The sequence below is a fragment of the Vanacampus margaritifer genome, chromosome 11 (assembly GCF_051991255.1).
Source record: "Vanacampus margaritifer isolate UIUO_Vmar chromosome 11, RoL_Vmar_1.0, whole genome shotgun sequence".
Lineage (NCBI taxonomy): Eukaryota > Metazoa > Chordata > Actinopteri > Syngnathiformes > Syngnathidae > Vanacampus > Vanacampus margaritifer.
Genome location: NC_135442.1, coordinates 18263958 through 18287885, shown reverse-complemented (window position 1 = coordinate 18287885; position 23928 = coordinate 18263958). Strand labels below are relative to the sequence as shown.

Below are 23928 nucleotides of genomic sequence, written 5' to 3'. Positions count from 1 at the left end.
TTATATATATTTATGATATGAATATATATTCATCAGATTTTCACATCATAATGTTGCTGAAAATGTATCGAACCACCTCATTTAGTTTGCTGTAGCATGCAAATACTGTACCTGTCCATTCACATACTTGCACAAAAATGTCTATCCTTCAAATACACGCGTGAAATTCACGCCCTTCTGTCATGCCACATAATAAGGAATGTAAACATCTGTCCATTCACACAAAATATGCACATATCATTCCATTCACGGTAAATATCTGCCTGTACGGTCACATAAAAAACGCATCAAGTAAAAATAGGCTACATTTATTAACATACATACAAATAATAATAATAATAACATTCATTCAAATACCTACTTAAATTTAACTCCAATGTAAACATCAATCAGTCCATTCACATACAGTACTGAGACACTGTGTGTCTCTCCTGGGGTTCTGCACCATGGATTTCAGGCGGCCACAAAGCAGGCCTTGTAATGTGAAGTCAGGTCGCCATCTGCTGGTAATTAGGAGTACCGCAAATTAAAGAACCTGGCCTTTCATCAAGAAAAGGAAGCAAGAGTACCCTGAGCAAACTGCACACAGGAAAGCCAGATTATCCCTCAAGGAGAAATTCAATTTATACGCAGATGTGTGTATGTTTGTGTTGCACACACCACAAATCACACATAGGCAGGCATGTCAGAAAAGATGTCATAGTAAAACAGTGCAGCACCACTTCCGCCTGACCTTGCTTAAAGGCATCTTGACAGTAGTCAGGAAGCAGACTACCTCTCCAACAAGTGTTTAACTATTTTTCATTTGTCCCCATCTGGACTCAAATTATAACCTTCCAGTTTAAATATGATGTCCAGAGGAATGCGTTACATTTTGAGCATGTTATTTACATCTGTTAAAGAGATGCAGTTGAAATGTTAAAATAATGCAAAGGTGTGTGATCCCAGTTATGTCACTCCAATTCATTAGTGTAACCCTGGTGGGATGAAAATTATCCTAAAATAAGAGTGATCAAAACTAACTGGTTCTCAGCTGAGATCAACAATTCCAAGTGAGCTCCAAGTGAGGCTCATTTGTCGGATTTTGCCCTGACATTTTCAAACTCCATGCTGAGACTTTCACACCTGCAGCACCCGCTTCAGCGCCATCAGTAAGCGGATAAACGAACAGTGTGTTTGCAGCTGCATGGGACTGTTGACTCGGGGGGCGCTTGGGGTGCTGCTTAACGATGGGCCTTAACAACGGAGGTGCTAAAAATGACACCTTTGAGACCCCTATGAGGAGACATCATTGTACATTCATTTTCATGGATGGATAAAAGTCATATATTATATTGTATTGTCTTTACTCATAACAATTCACATGTTATGCATAAGTTGTGTCAAAAAATATGGATACTTGAAATGCACAGTTGAAGATGGCTGCAATGTATCACATGCTTTGTCAGACAACTTAGATTAGATTGAAAGATCGACAGAAAAAAAACTGTAAGAAGGCACAAACACTGAAACCGTGTTTAACATATAGCAACATTTTGTAAATTACACACAAAAGTACATTTTACGAGAGTCATCCAGTATGTTCAAAGAATCATATTTCCCTGGAGAATCAACAGATAACTAGCATAAGTATTGTAGAGGAAAAGCAATACAACACAGCCAAAACATCAAAGTTAGTGTCAAAATGACATTGTTTAACATACCACCCACATCAGTAACACTTCCCAAAATAATGCATTTGCCGATCAATCCTGGTCAAATATTCTTTAACAATTTCTGGTAGATGTAGTTTGAGTTCAGTCTTCGTGCATGTGAAGAATTAAGAGATTGTTCCACCTCTTCCCAATCATTGTGCTTCTTAGACACGACTGGAATGAATGTGACAGATTCAATATGCGATTTTGTATATTAGCTAAACAAAATGACAAAAGCAAACAAACTGCAAAGAAAAAGTCTAGTAATCAAGGTGAGCTTAATGTTGTTTATTAATTGTATTATATGTGTGCATTTTATCTCATGAAACGCTGACTGTGGAATGGGGATGTATTATAAACAATGACTTTGCAGCCAATTTTTCAGGGTTTTCTAGGTTAATATGACAAGTGCTGGTATGTGAAAACTACAAGCGTGGTGATTAACTATACAGAACATTAAAGTCTCCATTGCTCCAGTGTGTGTGACTTATCAGTGTCCCCATGCAACGGAAGGGTGGTCGATATGTAAATGCAATGGCTCAGCAGGCAACTTACCACCTATGAAATACAACTTAATGTTCAATAAGTGACAACTGCATTTAAATCTGACTCAAATATAACATTTACCGTTTTCCCCCATAGATTTGGCACATTTTTTGAAACTGAGATGACATTTTTAACATATCATGGACAAATCCCAAAACCACCTTACAATTGGTGCCAACTGAATGGCATTTCTCATTGCTTTCATCAAATTGACAATGTCTTAGTACATGTCTCAATTCCCTCAGTGGATCTGTGCAAATGGTTGTGTACATTTATCCTACAGTTAGCACAATGTGCCCACATTTAGCACATTTTCCAAATGGATAGATCTTGCCGATCGAAATGGATTAGTTGTTTTTCAGTTTAATGGCTATCCTCTCCAAAACATGTCAGCAAGATTTCAGTGTGTAAGTCATAATAAGCAAAATCATCAGTCTCAATTGTCAAGCACGTCACAGGGGATCAGTGTAGTTGAGACATTCACACCTTTCCCCCCCTTGCTGCATTGCAAGGGAAAATATTATGCTGCGACGTGGATGAAAACCTTTGGCCAAACAGAGAGCAGCGTATGGACGGCCAAGAGAATGAGGACGGTGGCCAAGAGGGGGAAGGTGACGATCGTGACTGCACAGTAAATTCTGTAGAGTAAATTTGACTCTATTTTGAGTAGGACCAAATAGACTCAGTTTTAGAGAAGGCTAATATTTACACTTGAGAGAGAGTAAAATAAAGAATTGAAAAAAAAAGAGATATAAGTCACTCAAGGGTGAGGATCGAACTCACAACCTTCAGGTTGGGAGACAGCCGCACTACCACCTGAGCTATGCCCCGCCTACTGTTTGCTTATCTCCAAGAGGAGACCAAAAAAACCCACAAACATCGTTTTTAGTCTTGGTTATGAATATTCCAGCTGACACAAGCGATATGCTACAGTAACACACAGCAGGAGCTTTGTGGCTCAGGGAGTCGTTTGTTCCTCAAACTTGAGTGACTTTTATTTAATTATTTTTCCAATTCTTTATTTTACTCTCTTCCAAGTGTAAATATTACTCTAAAACTGAGTCTATTTGGTCCCACTCTAAATATAATCAAATTTACTCTACAGAATTTACTGTATAGTAAAAGTGTTACAGTAGTTGGTTCCTCATTTAGGCTGTGCACTAGATATAATTTTAGTTATTAGTTTTTCATAAATATAGAGAATTTGGCTTACACTTTCTTTTGTTGCAGTCGAATGTGTAAGTAACTTTGTGTGAATAAAAAGTGTCGCAATTTCCTTGACTGTGAGTGGAAACTTTGAAAACTGCTCTTTGCATTTACATTATTTCCTATGAGAATTTTTTTTTCAGAGGTTGAACAATTCGGACTTTGAACACTTCACAGGAACAAATTATGTTCAAACTATGAGGTACCACTGGATTTTGTTAGCGGCACCTCCGCTGTTGTGACAAAACATCAAATGATTTTGACTTGCAGTGCTCACAGAATGCCAAAGGGACGATGCATTTTGGGGGTACTGACTACTTGTATGACACAGAAATTTGATTTTGACACATAGGTAAGCTGTTTTGGGAGGGATATGAGCTTTTGATGTTCCATGGTGTGAATGCAGATGAGCCAAAGCAATTGAGAAGGATCTTTGCAGTCGTGACAGTACCGACTCTTTGTTTGGGAAATGACCTTGGAGTGAAGCATATCATAGATATGTGCTTTTGCCAATGAACTGTATGGTTGTGCACAAATGTAAGTCTGTTTGGCTAAATGATCTTACAGTTTTGAAAATGTCATTTCAGTTTCAAGAAATGTGCCTAACCTATGGAGAAAAACTGTAATTAGCAGCCTCTTTGTGTTGATTCAGCAGAACAGAATTGTTTAATTTATCACCTATAACTGTTAACATATTATACAGAAAAATACATGGCATATTCTGTAAAGATGACTATATTTTACTGTTTTTTTATGAAAATATTCTGGCTACCCTGCCAGATATCCGTCAAATGTAAGAATTTTTTTATAGATAGATAGATAGATAGAGAGAGAGAGAGGGAGAGAGAGAGAGAGAGAGAGAGAGAGAGAGATAGATAGATAGATAGATAGATAGATAGATAGATAGATAGATAGATGGGTGGGTTTATGGTTAGGTTGGTAAGTACAGTAGATTGACCCTCGACATTGATGTACATTGCAGTAGTGTAAAATTGCACTGTAGCATTTAGAGTGCTGTCCTTAATGATTTGGTGATTTTATTAAGCTCTATGGTGCAAAATACTCTGAAAATTCAGTGTCCTGTGCATGCTAGTTGGTGTCACTCAAAGTTGCAGCCCAACAGCTCTAGCCGCAGTGTGATGGAGCCCATCCAGGTTCTGGGGATGATTCGAATGAAACGAGAAAAAATGGGAGGGTATATAAAATTCTTGACGTGTTCATTGTTGTCCGTGTTTCCAAAGAAGATCTGGATTTGGGCAAAAATACAGGGAGAGGCAGGTTAGAATCCAATGGGGAAGGGGTTCATCCAACACCACGAGATTGAAGTACCTTTGCTGGTCGGTCCTCATCGTCGGTGTAGTCCTGCCAGTGGATGCCATTTTCACTGTACTTTAGAGTGTACGAGGTGACGTACATCTCTTTCCCCAGAGACTTGGCTCCTTGAGTGACAATACCTGTTATCTTCATGACATCCGGTAGCTCCACCTGAAGCCACTGCTTCATGTCTCTGTACTGCATGAACAGAAACAGAGCAGGTATCACTATTTGAGCTTCTTGAAGTCATGGAATTCTGGATGTCCCTTCCTTACCTTTGCTTGCCATGCGTTGACGGCTCCTTGTTTGTTTAGGCGAGCAAAAAAGGGACTCCATGGTCCGAAGTACCAGTTGGAGTTCAGGGAGCTTGCCGTGATGCGACGGTCCTCGATCAGTCCGTTCTCCATCCCTAAAGGCACTGAGCAGCCTGACCAAGAAGTAGTAGACCACAAAAGTCACATTGACCTCATTCCGAAACATTTCAAATCCTGGCTTGTTTTAAAATCTTACCGTCAAGCTCACAGCCGTAATACTCCATGCGCACTGTAGCCATGTTGTACCAATGCACAGGGTGGAGTCGAATGAACCGTGCGATCACCGGTGGGGAAAAGGTGTTCGTTTTTGTCACATAGGCTTCCTCGTTCCCAGGAAACACCTATTGATACCACAACGTTCACTTTTCTTCTCTACACGTGTCTCATAAACATTTAAAGGGGAAGTCAACTTTAAAAGGAACACCGATTGTAATGATGTTTGCTCCATATGAGTTATTTGGTTGTTACCAACATAACTATGAGATTCATTTTTCAAAAATCATATCCATTTTAATACATTTTGTAGAAACTTTATTTGTACTGTATTGTTGTTGATGTGCGAAACGCATTCTGAGTAGTAGTGACGAAGAATAACAAATGGCTCTCTGCCGAGCAATGCTAAATGGATGCATAAAAATAGCGAGCTAAACCTTGAAGCGTTCCTAAAGAAACAACATGCATGCGATCGGGAGAGCTCTCGAGAGCACGGGGTGGGGGAGGGTGACTCTCCCAAGAATGTGTTTGGCACGTAAACAACAATGGCGGCGTAGGTACAAATAAAGTTTCTACAAAATGTATTCAACTGGAAATGATTTTTGAAAAATGAATCCCATAGTTATGTTGGTAACAACCAAATTAATAATATGGAGCAAACTTGTCATTACAGTAGGGGTTCCTTTTAAACATTTCTTTACAATAATATTTTATATGTGACCTCGCTACTCTAAACATGACATTTTGATTAATATTACGTTTGTTGAATATGAGTTATGCAGCAAAATTCAGCCTTTGTTATCCATCTCAAGGGGCGGCCATTTTGTTGTCGACTTAAGATGACATCACAGTTGCTCAGGGCTCAGGCAACGACCAATCACAGCTCACCTGTTTTATGAAGCTGAGCTGTGATAGGTTGTTACCTGAGACTTGAGCAACTGTGATGTCATTTTCACTTGACAGCTAGTGGCAAAATGACCGCCTTCTGATATTGATAAAAACTAAAGGATTTTGCTGCCTAACTCATAATCCACTAATGCAATATTCACCAAAAATACAACATATTATTGTCAAGAAATTGTTTTGGGGTTGACTTCCCCTTTAAGCATGTTTGTAAAGAATCAGCACCATCCACCACGACCCACAACAACAACACTACGTGACAGAAAGGGCTAAAATCATCAATCAAACCATGATCCCTATTTTCTCTAATGCTTTTCTTTGGTATGGCCTAATATGGGTTTGTTTATTAGTGGTACCATCAGAGAAAGCTCCAGCTTTTGATAAACTGTATGTGTGACATCATGGTAAAATATACATAAATGAAACGCTTCAAATCATTCCTACCTTTATTGGGTATTTACTGTCTCCCTTGTAGAGGGTCCATCTCCTGCGGTCGTTGCTGTAGGAAATGGAGTAATTTGTGACAAATTGGGATTTGAAGAGCTGCTTGGCTCCTTGTGTGGCCACTTGACTGATCACCACGGGACGCAGAAAGTCCACCTACACCCCAGCAGAAGATAGGCAAGTAGCATATGTTATACATTGCATGGATTAGATCCATTTTGGCATACCTGAATGAAACTGTTGCTCTGGTCTGTGCTCCACGCATTGTATTTGCCTTTATTGTCCAATCTGGCAAGATGTGGCTCCCAGTATCCTGTAAAGTTGGAGATAGCGTATGAGATTCTGTCTTTGATTCTGACTGCTGTATATTGGTGGTGCTGCGACTACCTCGAGTGTTGTTGGCTGTGATCTGCTCATCTTTCACACTACCCGATTGCAAGCCCAGGGGGTGGGAGCAGTCTTGGAGAACACATGCAAGAACGACATCACAATCCACCAACAGCAATCAACATACTGAATGAGGTTGACCTGATTGAGAAGTTAGTACCACTATCGAGGACTAAGAAGAGTGTCTGCATCCCTCGCTGTTGATTGAAGCCAATTTCTGTCTCCAGCTGCCAAAGGCCGGGCTTTGATGCATACATCTCCAGTGTAGCGAAACTCCCTGATTAAAGCAGTTATCATTCGACTTGTATGAACTTGCATGCATAGTTAGAAAGATGTTGTGTACCAGGAAGCAGTGGATAGACTGCATGTCTGTTGCTGGTGGTCGTTGTGTGGAGGAATGTCTGTCCGTGGAAGTGGATGCTCTGGAAATCTTTAGGAGCGCCCATGTTGATCAGGTGCCACCGGATGAGTTGGTTAGTATACATCCTCAGGCCCTTAAGGCTATATATAATACCATTGATGGCTGTAGAAACATCATACATAGACATTTCACCAATATTCTCATTGAATTTACATCAATCTGAGAATTGGATTGATGGACCAAGGATCATATTGTGGGATTTATGATTACAATGGAACTGGAGGGTCTCTTTGGTGATAGGGTCGTGAACTCCTCTTCGTCTTTCCCGCTGCATGGTTTCACGGTTCTCCTCATAGTACCAGCTCTGCGACTCATCAAAGGTCATGAAGAGCAGCGCAAACTCCATTGTGTTCGTCACATTTTTAAAAGTGCCCTCTGGACACACCAGCAAAGGTCCAATCAAGCCAGAGTGGATGTCCTTTTCCTAAATAGAAATACATGTTGAAAAATCCTTATAGCTACTGTCCATCCATCCATCCATCCATCCATCCATCCTCTGCTACTTTTGTAATGGGGCGATCTGTGCAACCTCAATGTACGTGAAATACCTTGGAATGGTCACCAATGAGTGGTGTTGAAAACATGGACAATGATTCCCAATTCACACACACCAACAATCACTGAGTCGGAATCGATCAACATTCCACAACCAATGACCAATTCCTCCAGAACCACCACGTGCACTATGAAGCACTTACAGGATTAACACCAGAGTAATAGGTCCAAGTCTGACAGTAAGGCTCATCTGGCCTATGTGCAGGATTTCGGGGGACCTTCCAGATATATGTGAAGTTGCCATTGGGTGGAACTTCATTATCATCTCTGTACCAGGGCTTGGAGCTATCCTCATAGGACAGACCTTCTGTCCACTTGGTATAGGTAACTCCATTGGGGTGTAAGGAAAATGGACGTTTGGCTTTGTTTTTGAACACCACCTACAGAGAGAATAATCATTTAAAACAAATGAACAGCTTTAAAGGAGGTACTACATCACAAGAACAGCCACATAGTGTTTATTTTACCATGATGCTTTGTCCATACTCTGCCTTGATGACAGGTCCCAGGATACCAAGATGCTGTTCCTTCTCGCCTCGGATTTCAGGTGTTCTGAAGAGCCCATCCGTGTAACCTCGGAATACCACTTTCTTGAATTTAGTGTTCCGGCTGCTCTGGTGAGATCTTTCCTGCCTTCTGTTGCAATAGATTATGATCTTCATTAGATTTGTATTGAAGGTTTGCTAAAAATTTTGACTTTACCTCTGTCCACTGCCAGCGTAATCCCACTCGACCTCCTCTGCAGCAATGAAGTACATCTTGAAATTCGGCCCTGAGTGCTTTAGGTAGTATTTAGCAGCCTCCTCGATGTTGAAGTTCTTGATGTCACGATGAGTGCTGTAGGGATCTTTGTAATTTACATACTCATATTCGTCTGCCTTCAAATCCTCCTTGTCTAAAGATAAATGGTCGGGCTCATCTCCTGGAATATAAAATTCATAGTCGCTAAAATCAGGCCGGGGCACACCAATGACCACAGGCGTGTTAATGAGGTCCTCTTCATAAAAGATGGCTTGTGTTGAAGCGGGGCGTGACCCCCTTGGACTCAGGTCAGGGTTGAATCCACGAGGAGAGAGAGGTAAACCGCTTGTGACTTCTGGCTTGTATACGTTCCTCTTCCTTGTTTTCATGCCTTGGCCCTTCTCTGGCCGCTGTCGGAAGTTCACCCGCTTGATCTTTGTTGTCTTTTTGGGTGTCAAGTTTTCCTTCATGTATTTCACCAGATAGTCCGGAGTCTCCACTGCTACTTTTTTGTGATTTCCGTCATAAGTCCAGTGGGGACTCGCTGTCCTTACAGAGGTGGTTTTAATCACCTCCGTGTGGTTTTGGTTGAGGTATATAAACACTTCCTCACTGCTTTTTGATCCATTTAAATCGTTAGCGATGGCCTGCAAGATACCTGAGAACTGAGTCTTGTTCAAGGGAGATGTACCATTTGACTGCTCAAGAACAGCGTTGGCACTCTCTGCTGACTTGGATTTTGTTAAATTGATCAGAGGCCCATTATCAAAGGCACTAGTTACGTTAGCTTTGTGGACAGGATCACCTGCAGTCCTGTTCTGGCTTTCCAAACTGGTGACGACTTCCCCTCGTGTCAGCGTTTCTTTTAATTTCTCCTCTAAGCACAGAGAGGTCAGATTGTCACTTGTTAAGGTTGTATTCAATTTTTCAGCTTCTAATGTTGACCTTGTTGCTTCAGTTAACTTGGTGCCATTAGTTGATATGTTCCCAAAGTTTAATGAAGCTGTTGTGTTACAAAGTGTTGTTTGAGTCGTCTTGGAAGCACTTTCATTATCAAGACTTGAAGCCAGTCCAGAAGCACTGCTATTTGGCCCTTTGTCTTGGGACAAGCCTGTATTACCGTACATTGAGGTTTTTGTCTTTATTGTGAATTTTCCATCCGGCACATCAACAGCATCATAGTCAAGGAAAGACAAGTCGATCTTCTCCACGCTGTCTGCTGAAGCGTGCTTCTTTAGTGATCTGAGACCTAACTCATTGGCAAACATCTCTGTGTAGTCATCAGTCCCTGTTGTACTTGGAGCAGGCTCATCCGGCTTTTTCAATTCCTCCTCCTTCTTATTCATGATTTCCGTCCTGGTTGGGGGCTTCCACACATCAAATTCCATTTTTCCCGGCTCGTCGTTGTCACTGTACTCATAGTGGTGGTCGCGAAAGCACTCAACATCCTGGAATTTCAAGCGCATTCCTTTGGTAGTCTCATGGGAATTCAATGACACCAGAAGCCAAACACCTGGTAGGAAAAAGACAGAGAAATAGATTCAGTCTAAATTTTTATAGAAGTTTATAGTTATTGCCAACAAACCGATGTTTTCCATCCACATTGTAATGGTATCGCCAGTCATGGGGTAGAGGCTCAGGATGTCTTCCATGCGGTTATTCAGTTCAAATGTGTGACCATAGACTGTTGCTGTCTGAATATAGTCTTGTGAGCCAACACTGGACACGTGCCATGTTGCCACCTCGCCGTTGCAGAAGCCCAAAAGTGGCCCACTCTCGTACACATAGCCATTGATAGCTGTTGGAAAACGAATGTGAATCAACTAGCAGTGGGCATATCCAGTAAGGATTACAGCTTGACATACTGTGCATGACATTGGACTTGTAGAAGTTGGGGTCTGCCTTGTTGACTCGGGATCGATCACAGTACTGTCGAATGTTGTCGTCCAGATACCAGCTCTTGTTTTCGTCAAACACAGCAAACATGGCCTGTTGCTCCTTGTCTGATTTGACCTGTTAGACACCAATCATTGGTCAGCAATCAGTTTATTTTACAAATTTGACAAGTCTTACATACGTAGTAGAGCCACACTTAAATAAAGCTGTTTAGTTGGGTTTGGAACAGTAAATTCTGATCAGTGTTTGTTGCTTACATTCAAGCAACATAGAGCCAGGAGACTGAATCCCGATCATGTTGCATCTCCACCTTGAACTGGCTGGAAAATTTACCTTACCTTGAAGGCATGCAAACTACACTCGGGTCAAATCAGGACCCATTTCCGAATTCACTATCGACTAATCAGCACACTGTAGTCAATCTAGCTCCACTATAAAACTGGGGCTAGTAATGTGGTCTTCTTTTTAGATGGGCTATTATGATACTCCTTTTCTGTGATATGGTGGAAAAAATGCTGACTCACTGTAGGAGGTTCTCTGAGCGGACTCCAGCAATGACCACGCTTAACAACTGAATTTGGGGGATTTGTGTGTGGAATTTAAATGTTATCTCTATGCCTCCATGCCTTTCTGTCATTGATAAAGGTGCTAGATTCAGTCCCCAGTGGCTTCACAGTTTCTGTCCTCTGCTCCTCAAGGGAAGGGTTAAATGCAAAGAACAAATTTCCCTGTCCTAAGTCAAGTACCTTATAAGATTTTTGATGAAAAGTGAATAATTTGGATTTGACAATGGATTTTACCTGCACATTCCTGACACTGAGCGACTGACCCTTGCAGATAAGGAGTGGTCCGATCAGACCCGAAGCTATGTCACGTGGCGTGTCCACGGCACTGTGGTACATCCGTGTCAAACACCTAGAGTCTCCTTCCAGAGGCCCGTCCTCCTCGGCCACTCGCCAAACGTATGTGTATGTCTCACCTGGCTGGACGGCATGCGTCTTGTTTCCTGGTAAACACGGACATCTTTGTATCACAGTCATAAGAGTTTCACTTTAACTGTGTAAAAAAAAATGCACTACCTCCTTCCGGGTAGTTCACACCCTCCTCTGACTTTTCGATTGTCAGTCCATGTGGATAGATGCTGTAAGGCCTGGAGGCCATGTTCTTGAATACAATCTGTCAAAGGAAGGTTTTAGCAGAGGTGGGCAATTTACAAATTTTGCTGGTCCGTCATTTATCAGCATCCTGGGCACTTCCATCATCGTCTACGTCATTCCGTAATTTTTTCAAGACAAACCAAACTGTAATAATTTATTTTAACCAAACTTCTGTCATTACTTCAACACCAGAATTTTAGGACCGACAGACAGAGGTGGGCATGCCATCATTCGACAGTCGTCAACAAAACGGGCATCCGACCATCAGTGATGGACTGAGAGGTTTGTCGGTACTTTACCTGGTTAGTGACAAATACACTGACGGATGTAAACCCACTTCCATCAGTTCTTAGTCCGTCACTTTTTTTTAAATTTTAAGTTCTCGTCATTCGACAGCAAGACTGTCATCCGTCAGCAACAGACTGACAGGTAGTCCGTCTGTACTGACGGAATGCCCACCTCTGGATTTTAGTGAGCTCTAAGTAAGTTGAGTGGAGATCAATGTGTTCTTACCTTGATGACGTCTCTGACTTGCGCTCTTATTACTGGACCCAAGATGCCAAGCTCACTCTTCCTCTGCTTATTCTCTATTCGCTCTGTGAAGGACTCATTGTACAGTGTGTAAACGACCTTCTTGTACTTCCTGCCGATGCGAGTTGGGGACTGTTGCAGATACTGGATCTTGTAGCTTCTACATAAAAATATTAGGAGACATAGCCAAAGATTCTACTAATTAACAGTGGAACTTCTAAGATTAAACACAAAAGCTTTGGTAACAATATGGGTATTTAATTAAAGAACATCTGTACGAATCATCACTTAAACACAATTTAATATTAGGACTAAGAACAATGGATCATTGTGCCTTAATTTAATAATACATCCTATTGTAACACAATTTTAGCATTTTGTCATCTCAGTTTTAATTCAGTTTTTAGTTAAAAGTGCATTGTGGAGTTCAAAATGTTAATGTTATAGCTTTTTCTACACTATGCATCATCTACCAATGCCCAGATGAGTACAAAAAGCCCTGACTTTTTTAACTGCAACTGCGCCTATCAGTTTGTATCTTCCGTTCAGTGTGGAGTGTTTGGGGCAATCACTCCACAGTTTTTTGGGAAGGGGAGAGGTGGAGTGGTGGAGGTTGCCGTCATGCTCCTCATGGACATGTAATGTTGTGCTAGTGAGCGTATGACAGAACTGGGATGGAAACTGAAAAAAGCAAGGCAAGGCTGGCTTCGAGCACAGCCCAAACTTCAGCTGAGACTCCAAGAAAACTGAAAAAAAAAGAGTTTATTTGAGCGCCGCGCGTACTCGTGCACCATGCATGAGCTTGACACCAGGCTGCAGTTATGCTTTAGGCCTGAGGTGGCAGTCGCGAGTAAAAAAGTGGCAAATTCCACAATGCACTTTTAAGTTCTTGAATTGGACAAACTTAGGGGTGTTCATCTTCAGAGGAACGAATCTGTCAAACACGTAAAACAATTTGTTAGTGTTGCTATCTTACTTGTCAATGTGTTCTGGCATATTAGGTGCATAGTCCCAGACGACCTCCTCAGCAGCGATGTAATATTTCCATTCCCTGCTTTCGCGTCTTTGCTCGAGGGTAATCCTGTGCCGTGGTGCTTTGATGCCCTCACACGTGTTCACATCAAGGAAGGCGTGCATACCCTCTGCAATCCATTACTTTGTCAAGCTCACGTCACAAAAAAAAATATTGATACTAATGCGTATATTGACCTTCAATGTGCTTGAGCACATGCGAGGATATCATCCAGCGGCCTACGTGCACAGGCACCATACTGGCGGTGGTAGAGGAGGCGCTGATGAGGCCCAGGGATGACACCTTGTGGCGCATGTGCTGCAGCACCTGCCCAGTGATGTGCACCGAGAAGAGCTCGGGCTCGGAGCTCATGCCCAGCAGGTAAAGGCTCACTGAGGAATACACGCATATGCTCAAACCTGCAAAACAAACACAGTTTCATCCTGATTTACAGAGTACTGAAAAGTTATCCACATGGCACATGGCACACTTACTGTATTTTTTCCGCTTAAAATACTGACTGTCTCTTTTTTTTCTTTTCTTTGAGAGAGCTCATAATTGTTCATTCGGTAATCTTACCGATTCAACATGTCATCATCATTGCTCTCTCTCCCTGTTTTTGTGCATGAGAATGTGCGTGTGCATTAATTATCCTGAAACTTGTTAAAAATCCCATACCCTTCACCTAAACCGAATACTTCAGAATCCCGATAGAGTCGTGAAGTTGTCAGCAGACCCGAGGACTGAATAAGAAAAGAGAGAAAAGTGAATTCCAGCACCGACCAGACACCACCTACTACACACGGGATTACAAACCAGAATCCTGAAGCATATAAATTCCAACAAATTAGAGAGACCTCAAGAGACCAAAGGAAAGACTAAAGAAAGTAAGGAAGGATAGATGAAGCAGAGTGAGTTCCACAGACATCAGCCTCCACTGATTCAACGACCAGGGGAAGAAGCAGATTGTGTTTGAATTTCGGTAGATGCTGGCGTGATGGATCTGACATGCATGAAAAACCTCCACCAAAGAGGGGAGCCCGGCGGGGAAAGGTCCCGGTCTCAGTAACTAACCCTGTTACTGAGTTCGCCAGCTCGCCGACTGGCAAACTCTACCCCTACACTGTGGATATGACCCCACCCAGTGTATATACAAGTGTGTGCGTGTGGTGCATTAAAATTGGGAGCAGGTGAGATGGAGCAGAGAGAAATTATATCCCCCCGCTCCGATCCACCTGCTTTCCAGAGATGTGATGGTGAGTGACCGTATCTATCATCTATATGTATTGCGCTTCTCTCCCTGTTGGGTTTAAATATAAGCAAAACCTTCCTTGTTGTACCTCCACCAAGGAAATTGTAATATTGACATTCATTGGTGTGAGCTTGTTTGTAGCAGTACAGAAGATAATTCAAGTTAGATTAGGACCAGTATGTTTTACCAGGTAGCGCTCCTTTGGTGTAGCCATTGATGGTGTAGAAGATGGCGTGGTCCTTTGATTTATAGATGCTTTCTCGCTCATCAAAGATCCCAAAGAGTAGCACCAGCTCTCGTTTGACGCCAGCCTGCATCCCTGACTCGTCCAAGCTCCCTGCAACAAAGAAGTCGTCCAAACGGTGTGGCATGGTTCAGTGGCAGAATGGTCGTCCCCCCATCCGTAAAGTTGTTGGTTCGATTCTCACCCCTGGTGACCATGTCGAAGTGTCCTTGAGCAAGACACTGAACTCCGATTTGCTCCCAGTGGACCTAGCAGTGCCTTGCATGGCAACAGCTGACCACTGGTGTGTGAATGTGTGTGTGAATGGGTAAAATGTGAGGCAATGTAAAGTGCTTTGGGCACCATATGATGTAGATAATAGCGCTATATAAAAAGCAGTCCATTTCCCATATTGTGCTTTCCCTTGAAAAGTCAAATGTTCTCACCATTCTTGCAGATGAGCAAAGCGCCAATGAGGCCGGAGTTGAAGTCCTCCACCAAGTTCATGTGGGAGATATACGAGTAGGTGAGGCAGGCGGGGTCATCGGGTTGGGGAGAGACGTCGGGTGTCACCTCCCAGTAGTATACGTGCTCGTTGCCCGGTTTCACCACATCATCTTCCTTTTCTTTTGGAGACGTGTTGTCAAAGTACTGCGCTCCTGCAATTTCATCACCTCATGTTAGTGCTCCACACACATTTTTCCAACAGTCAGTTTTTGACTGTGTTGAGCTGACTTGGGCCAGCAAGAACTTTTCAGAAGCACTGACCTACAAGCCACAATTGCAGTTAAGTTGGGACATTGTGTTAAAAATAAATAAAAACGGAAACAATGATTTGCAAATCCTTTTCAACCTATATTCAATTCAATACACTTCAAAGAGAACATATACAGGCCTGTATATTAGGGGTGTCAAATTGAGTGCACACCACACATTTTTTAAACGCACGATTAATGACCACCCCTTAATTGGAAAGCCTGTACTGGGGGAATTCCAGTAGCAACGCAGCAAACACGACACGTCAAAATTTAGCAGTAATAAATGTAATAATAATGCATACGTTTGTGGAGATTAGTGTCAAATTGTATTTTACAATTTTAAAAATGTGCAGAATTTCACAAGTTAATTCATGTGATAGCTTTGATAGCTCTTAATATGAAAAGAAAAATGCACTGAGCTGTCACTGTCTTACAAATGCAATTATGCCATCTAGTGGCAGAAAATGACCTCAACACAAATCAATATCACACTCGTTTTTTACAATACAGTACATCTTTTGAGAGTAACAGCATGAACGGAAGCATAGTAGCTAATGCTGCGGATGCTGCCCCGTTCGGTCGTGGGGCCCATGTTCGACAGGTGGCCCTCGTCCGTCTTTAGGCGACTGTTTGTGCTACCCGTGACGAACAGGCGGGTGGTACTCAAAACGTCACTACTGGAAAAAGTAGAGTTAAACAGTTGAAGGTTGGAACATGGAACGTCAACACACTGTACCAGGCAGGCAAGATGGAGAATTTGAAGAGGGAAGCAAGAAGGATGGGGGGTGGACGTGTTGGGAGTGTCTGAAGTGAGATGGACAGGAACAGGCAAGATTGAAGATGAGGATTGGATATTTTTTTGCTCAGGAGCTGACATGCACGAGGCAAGGGTCGGCTTGTTGATTATAAAAAAATCTGGCAAACCACGTGAAAGCTGTTTAGCACGTGTCAGAAAGAGTGATGATGAAAATTTGTATGTGGATTGGAATGTGATAGAGGTATATGCCCCAACATCGGATAGTTCAGATGAAGATATAGACGATTTTTACCATCTATTGAACAAAGTGAAAAGGCAATATTAAATCACATAAAGTCACCATCATTATGGGAGATCTGAATGCCAAGGTGGGGAGGGAGGGTGAGGGAGAGGTGTTCGGGGAATTTGCACTGGGGAGAAGAAATGACAGAGGAGATCAGTGGGCCGAATGGTGTACTGAACATCGACAAGTATTTATGAATATATGGTTTAGGACGCATCGGAGATATCGGTATACATGGAGAAGCCCAGGTGACCAGTATAGAAACCAAATAGATTACATAACGATAAACAATAGGTTCAGAAACGCTGTGAGAGATGTGAAAACTTTCCCTGGTTCTGGTCTCGGACGAGGCTGGAAACAAATAGATCGGGATAAATATCAGCAACTGGATCGGGAAATAAGAGCGAAATGTAAAAAAGAGGAGTGGTTAAACAACAAATGCGCAGAAGTGCAGGCAATGGATGGAAGAAACACCAAAGAAAGAACTGGCAAAAAGTGACCATATAGTGTTAATGGCCAGAATAAGAGGAAGGATACAGGAAAATGTAGAAAAGGTACAGTATGGCTTCAATAAAGGAAAGGGCACCCAAAACACTATATTCATCTTGAGGATGTTAATAGAAAGAGCTATTGAGATGCAGAAGACCATATACATTTGTTTTGTAGATTTCCAGAAAGCCTTCGACACTGTCGATCATGAGCAGATAGTGGAAATGTTAAGAGAAATAAGAGTTGATGGAAAAGATCTGAGGCTAATTACAAATCTGTACTGGGACCAGAGGGCTGCGGTGAGAGTGGGCGAGGGACGAAGTGACTGGGTGGATATATTTCGAGAGGAGTGAGATAGGGCTGCGTTCTTTCGCCGGACTTGTTCTCGCTGTACGGCCAGGAAGCCATCGAGGACATTTGCGGTATTGAAGGCATTAGAGTGGGAGGAGTGAATATCAATCATCTAAGATATGGTGATAATTCAGTGCTAATAGCGGATTCAGAGAACTTGCAACTGATGGTTAACAACTTGAATGAAGCATGTAATTGAAGGAAGCTTAAAATACATTCAAGAAAGACTGAAGTAATGGCTATTGTGAAAGGGGATCGACGCTTTGAAGTAAACATCCGACTGGAAAACAGAAGGATTAAACAGTCAGAAACGTTTACATATCTAGGAGGTGTAGTAGCTGAAGATGAACATAAAATTGAGGGTAAGACTATTAAAATGTTATGTGTGGTCGGTCCTATTGTATGGATCCCAAAGCTGGACCATCTTGGCTGATTCGAGAAGGAGGATTGAGGCCGCAGAAATTTGGTTTTATAGAAGAAACAGAGGGAGCTAATGACTGTCAACAACAGTTACGATTCCTCGGACATGCCATTAGAGAAGACGATCTTGAGAAGACTGTGATAATGGGGAGGGAAGAAGAGCAAGAGGTAGACAAAGGACAAAATACATGGACAGCCTGCTGGTGGATGTGAGCGGAGTGCAGACAGTAAGCGAGTTCGTACGATTGACAGAAGACAGGGAGAGATGGCACAGCATGATCGCCGACATCAGAAGAGACATGGTACTTTGGTAAGGTACATATTTTTAATTTTAACTCAATTTTAAGAAGAAGAAAATGTTAACAAGTAGGGGTGTTAGAAAAAATTGATTCGGCAATATATCGCAATATTCTCGAATCGATTCAATATGGGGCCAAATCTTTTATGGGAATATTCAACAAAACGTCTTACTTAGGGTTAAGATTTACACATGGAAGAATGTTATATTAATGGAACATTAAGCCTTAATATTTTTATTTCAGTGCTGTTCAAACATAAAACAGACCGCAACCTGAATTTTCAGATAAATAAATACATTTTCATACAAATCTTACAGTGTACATGTACAAGTTTACGTTTAAGTATTTTCAAAATTTTAGTTTTAAAAAAATCGCAATAATCAATTTATAGATTCGTATTGGGATTAATCGGTATCGAATCGAATCGTGACCTATGAATCGTGATATGAATCGGATTGCCAGGTACTAGGCAATTCACACCCCTATTAACAAGAGTATGAAACATTTTTTGAACATTTTGTTGTACATTTAGAACAGATATGTGATTAATCGTGAGTTAACTATTGAAGTCATGCGATTAATTACAATAAAAAAATAATAATCACCTGACATCCCTAATATCCATCCATCCATCCATCCATTTTCTTGACCGCTTTTCCTCACAAGGGTTGCGGGGGTGCTGGAGCCTACCCCCTAATATATATATATATATATATATATATATATATATATAAATATATATATACTGTATATGCTCGATACAAAAATAAAATAAAAGTGTATCACAAAAAACTAAATTCCTGCCCCGAGATGCAATTTGCTGGTCTTAGAGCTCTACTTGCTGCAACATTTTAGCCAATATTCTGTCTGGCTTTGCATCTTATCATCCTGGAATGTCTGACATTTACGCTTCCCTCCATGAACTGACACTAGGTTTAATTTCCTTCACAGTGGATCCCCAGTTTGAGTGTTTGCTAAGGCTGCCTCATGTTGGACTTCAGTACTGCCGCATCTGATCATCTGCCCGCGCGGGTTAATATTTTAAAACAAGACAAACAACCTTGTTTGTTGTGCTGATCAACTTTGCGTTCTTTTTAGAACTATGACTTACATCCCAACCAGTACACACACAAACACACACGCAAGCGCGCACACACACACACACACACACACACACACACACACACACACACGTTATAGTGGCCCACCACAGTTTGCTTCAACAGGAACTCACCCTCGGAGTTCTTCCCGTAAGCAATGCCGTGTGGGTGGAGGTTGTGCGGTTCTGACGCAAAGTTTCGGAAAGTGACCACGAGGGTTTCGCCCTGCTCGGCCCTCAGCGTGGGTCCGAGCAAACCTGCGGGCATGGAAATACAAAATCAAAAAATAAACATTGATCCCAACCTATTATGCTTTCCTGCTGATTCAGTCGACAGCATTGTCTCCTGAATAAATACATTACAAAATAGGATGCAACAATCGAAGCAAGTCAGATATATAGTAAATATTAAAATACTTCTTCCTAATTCTTCCTTACTTTGTTATTTTTGCATGTACATATTGTTGCTGTTGTAAGTTTTTCCATTATGTCCATAACTGCTTATGTCAAAAGTATCATGATAGCATCATAGACAAACTATCACCCAAATATTGTATTGTAGTTTTTTTTTTTTTTTACTGTATACTTGAAAATGGCACTAGTCCTCATTTTCATGTTTTAACGCTCTAGTGGAACAAATTTCACTGTCATTTTCTTATTTTGTGATGTGAAAATAATGATAAATTATGCTCAGAAATGTTTATGTGTTACCTAATGAGGGGTCATGAACCTTTTCCCGTGTAAAGTCTTTCTCGTACTCTCGGAAAACCACTTTCTTGTACGTGGTGCTGAACCTGAGGGAGAGCACAAAACAAGGCAAAACAAAAACCACAGTGGGAAAAAGCCATGCTGTCTCCATGTGTTGTATCAACAAGAGATATGGAATCAGCTACACTGATAGCATCACACAATGAAATATAACCAGGACGGAATGTATTGTGTTCATTACTTACAGTCATCATTTCAAGATTTAATCGTAGACTCTAGCAGTTGATTATGCTTAAAGTGAAAGTCAACCCAAAAATGTTCTTAACAATTATATGCTCTATGCAGCCTCACTAGTCTAAAAACGATATTCCGATGAATATTGCATTTGTGGAATATGAGTTTGGCAGCAAAATCTCAGGGGGCGGCCATTTTGCCACTTGCTGTCAACTGAAAATGACATCACAGATGCTCAGGGCTCAGGTAACGACCAAGCAAGGCTCAGCTTCAAAAAACAGGTGAGCCATGATTGGTCGTTACCTGAGCTCTGAACACCTGTGAGGTCATTTTTAGTTGACAGTAATTGGCAAAATGGCCGCCTCCTTGAATAGATATTAAAACGTGTGGATTTTGCTGCTTAATTCATATTCCACAAATGCAATAGTAATCAGAATACTGTGTTTAGACAAGTTGGGCTGCATAGAAAATATTGTAAAGAACTTTTTAGGATTGACTTGCCCTTTAAAAATGCTGTACTGTATAATTGCAAATACAGTGGAGCTTCCAAAGTCAAACATATATAATAATTAACAATGTAATGGTGAAGTGGAAACAGTTGTTAACACTCACATATTCGTGTCATTGCCATTGTAGTTCCAGTCAATCTCCACAGCAGCTATGTAGTATTGTCTTTTCCTAGCTTGGTCCTGGTGGTTGGCTCCCACCTGGACAGAGAAGGAGGCCACAAGACCCAGCAGGAGAATGGGAAGGAGACCCGGATCTCCCGTCCAGACACCAAGCCTCATGTCTGAGTGTGATCCTCCCAAAAGACAGTCCGCTCTGCTCCAAAACTAATCCAAGCTGTCTTGTGTGCGCGTGTGTGAATGTTTGACACATGAGTCCACCAGGAGCTTTATCTCTTCTTGATGCGCGCAGACACACACACACGCACACGCACACACGCACACACACACACGCACACACACGCGCACACACACAAAGCAGGGCAATGAACTATGTAAATTTATTTATCTATCCTCTAATTGAAGTCTTAGCTTGTGTGCATTTTAATAATTCAAATACATGTTTGTACATGCATCCCTGCAACATATACCGATCCTACATGTCTTTATAGTATAATAATTGAAAAAGAAAAGAGTAATTTTTGGGAAAGGACATTAAATAACGGACCACAGTGTCCTTCCAAGTTTTTACCCTCCAATTATCTGTACATTTAAAGTAACTATTTTGGCACAACAAAAGCATTGGATGCAAATGAAAATGTCTTCCCCCCTTTTTATTTTATTTTATTATTTTATACTACAAATTTTATTTTATTTTTATTGTTGTTATTCACAGATGTATTTATTTATTTACTTATTTTTTTTAAATTTATCATTGTTTTTTTTTACTGCTAGAATTCTATGATTAGGATAATGAATGACAAATTATCGTGTATAGCTATTTTTAAATTTATTTTCAAAAGAATTGTTTTAAAATATTCAAATATTGTTATTATTATTATAATGATAATAATAATAATAATAATTATTATTATTATTATTATTATTATTATTATTATTATTATTATTATTATTATTATTATTATTAAAGATGGGTGAGTACCAATTCCAGGAAATTAGAATTAGGAAATTAGAAGAATAGAAAATTGCAATTAATTTCATGCAATTTAAAGGAAAATGCTACATTGGTAGATATAGGTATTTCATTAAAATTATCTGTCATTATTTTGTGGAGACATTTAATGTTTCAAAAGTAATAGAAGTATTGGTGACTACTCAAGAGTTGAGTACTTGTACTGCTATTGGTCTGAAAAATAGCGGTACAGTACTGAACATTCCTAACTAATTATTATTATGATATGATGATGATAATAATTATTATTATCATTATATGTAGGATTAAATAATGAATATGCAGCAGAAAGGGCCGGGTGGTCCTTGCTAAATCAGGCTGGTTAGGCACATTATTAGCTGACGTACCCTTGCTCCTTCTACACGCAGCCCAGACAGCGAATGGGATTTCTCCAAAGAAGTACCGTGCAATTGAACCCACAAAGAACTTTACAAAGAACATGGAGACTCCTCGAAAAGAACTTTACAAAGAACATGGAGACTCCTCGACAGTGCAGCCTCTCGCTTTGCCCAGATTGTCAGAAGGGCTGTGCTCCCAGTTTTCTTGACCTGTGTTAGCACATCTTGAGGTACTAAACCAAGGGTGCCGAAAACAATGGGGAGTCGGACAACTTTGTACTTTAGGTACAATAAGGACATTTCAAATGCAAGGTCTGCATACTTGGTATGTTTCTCTGGAACTTGCCAATCACATTGCTGTCAAAAGGCACACAGAATTCAATTATATAAATAATTGCGTTGGATTTATCAAGCAGGACAAGATCAGGCTTTTTACCGGTAGCTTCTATTTTGCGAAGGCTGTATATGTATGGGCCTTTTCCATAAAAGTTTGAAGCTATCATTTTGCAGGGCTCCCTGAACATGTTCAGAGTCATACCAAGGCAGAACATCAGAGTCCAAACCACAAGCACGCCGGAGACGATAATGAAATGAACGAGCCATTTCATAATGTCTTTTTAAGTAAGCTGTTTGTGCCAAAGCAGGACAACCACTGACAAGGTGTTGGACAGTGTCATTTGATTCATTACAAACAGGACAACTAGTTATGTCTTGCTTATAAATAAAATGCTGGCTATTGCTATTATTATTATTATTATTATTATTATTATTATTATTATTATTATTATTATTATTATTGTTATTATTATTATATGTGCAAAAGTGCAAAATAACATTTTGTCATGTAGAGCTTCTTCATTAATCAATACTGAATTAAATTGAATTAAAGTTGCAATATGGAACTCCCCCCAAATATATTTACAGTAGCCTTTTTATTTGACCATTTATGACTGAAATGTCTTCAAATTAGTAGATTTACACCTTCGCTGTTCACAATGGGTACTCCTGCAAGCCTCTGGCCAATAGTTTTCAGACTAGATTCGGGTTTGAATTTCCAGCGCAATATCTGCGGATGTGACGTAATGTGTGCGGTGTGTATGTGAAGGGTATGTGCAATTTCATTTTTCCTCAGCAGGTGGCAGTAGTGATTCGAAATTGAATATGCTACATAAACAAATAAGTGATGACAGAGGGTGGTGAGCTCTGTTATCAGAGAAGTTGAATTGAAAAATCCTAACTCTAACCCTAACCACTCCCAATTCCAGGGGTGGGCTGGTGGTGAACTGACATGAAGTGTCATAAGACAATTAATACAAATAATGAATACCTAGTACCTACCATGAATTAATGATTGAATTGAAGCAATTTAGACAATAAGGCGTATATGTCTGTGCGCGCGAGTGCTTTTTTGTGCGTTTAAAACTGTGCCTCTCTGATAAAATACCTGCACCGCCTAACCTATCCCTCACCGACCTCACTTCTAGCAAAACGGTCTACTGCCACTTCCTTCCAGCTTGAGTTGTGCAGCGCTGACACACTGCCACTTTCACTTAGAATCTGCATGCACGTGTGTGATTTGGTTCTCCGTGCAAAGTGCAAAACATATAACATAGCTATAACATAACACCGAAGTTGAATTTCCTCTCGTGAGATCAGAACGGAAAAAACATGACACATCAACTGGTGGCGGGAATGAGCTATTACAATTCGAAAACTTCTGAATAACACAAACGAAGAAGAATGCG

At 40.8% G+C, this 23928-nt stretch overlaps 1 protein-coding gene across 1 annotated transcript; it reads right to left on the bottom strand.

Annotated features, from left to right (window-relative positions):
• Positions 1-1329: 1329 nt before the first annotated feature.
• On the bottom strand, positions 1330-21078 carry f5 (coagulation factor V). The gene is made up of 25 exons (XM_077579526.1): positions 20820-21078; positions 19977-20059; positions 19401-19523; positions 15256-15468; positions 14774-14923; positions 13532-13753; positions 13299-13464; positions 12305-12482; positions 11714-11810; positions 11435-11640; positions 10604-10751; positions 10324-10536; positions 8700-10251; positions 8465-8633; positions 8141-8377; positions 7653-7866; positions 7365-7544; positions 7182-7298; positions 7022-7093; positions 6862-6947; positions 6635-6790; positions 5271-5415; positions 5036-5187; positions 4776-4958; positions 1330-4692 (listed from the first exon to the last, which is right to left on the bottom strand). The coding sequence occupies exons 1-25, from the start codon at positions 20993-20995 to the stop codon at positions 4546-4548; spliced, it is 5385 nt and encodes a 1794-aa protein (XP_077435652.1). The 5' UTR covers positions 20996-21078; the 3' UTR covers positions 1330-4545.
• Between the last annotated feature and the right edge of the window lie 2850 nt (positions 21079-23928).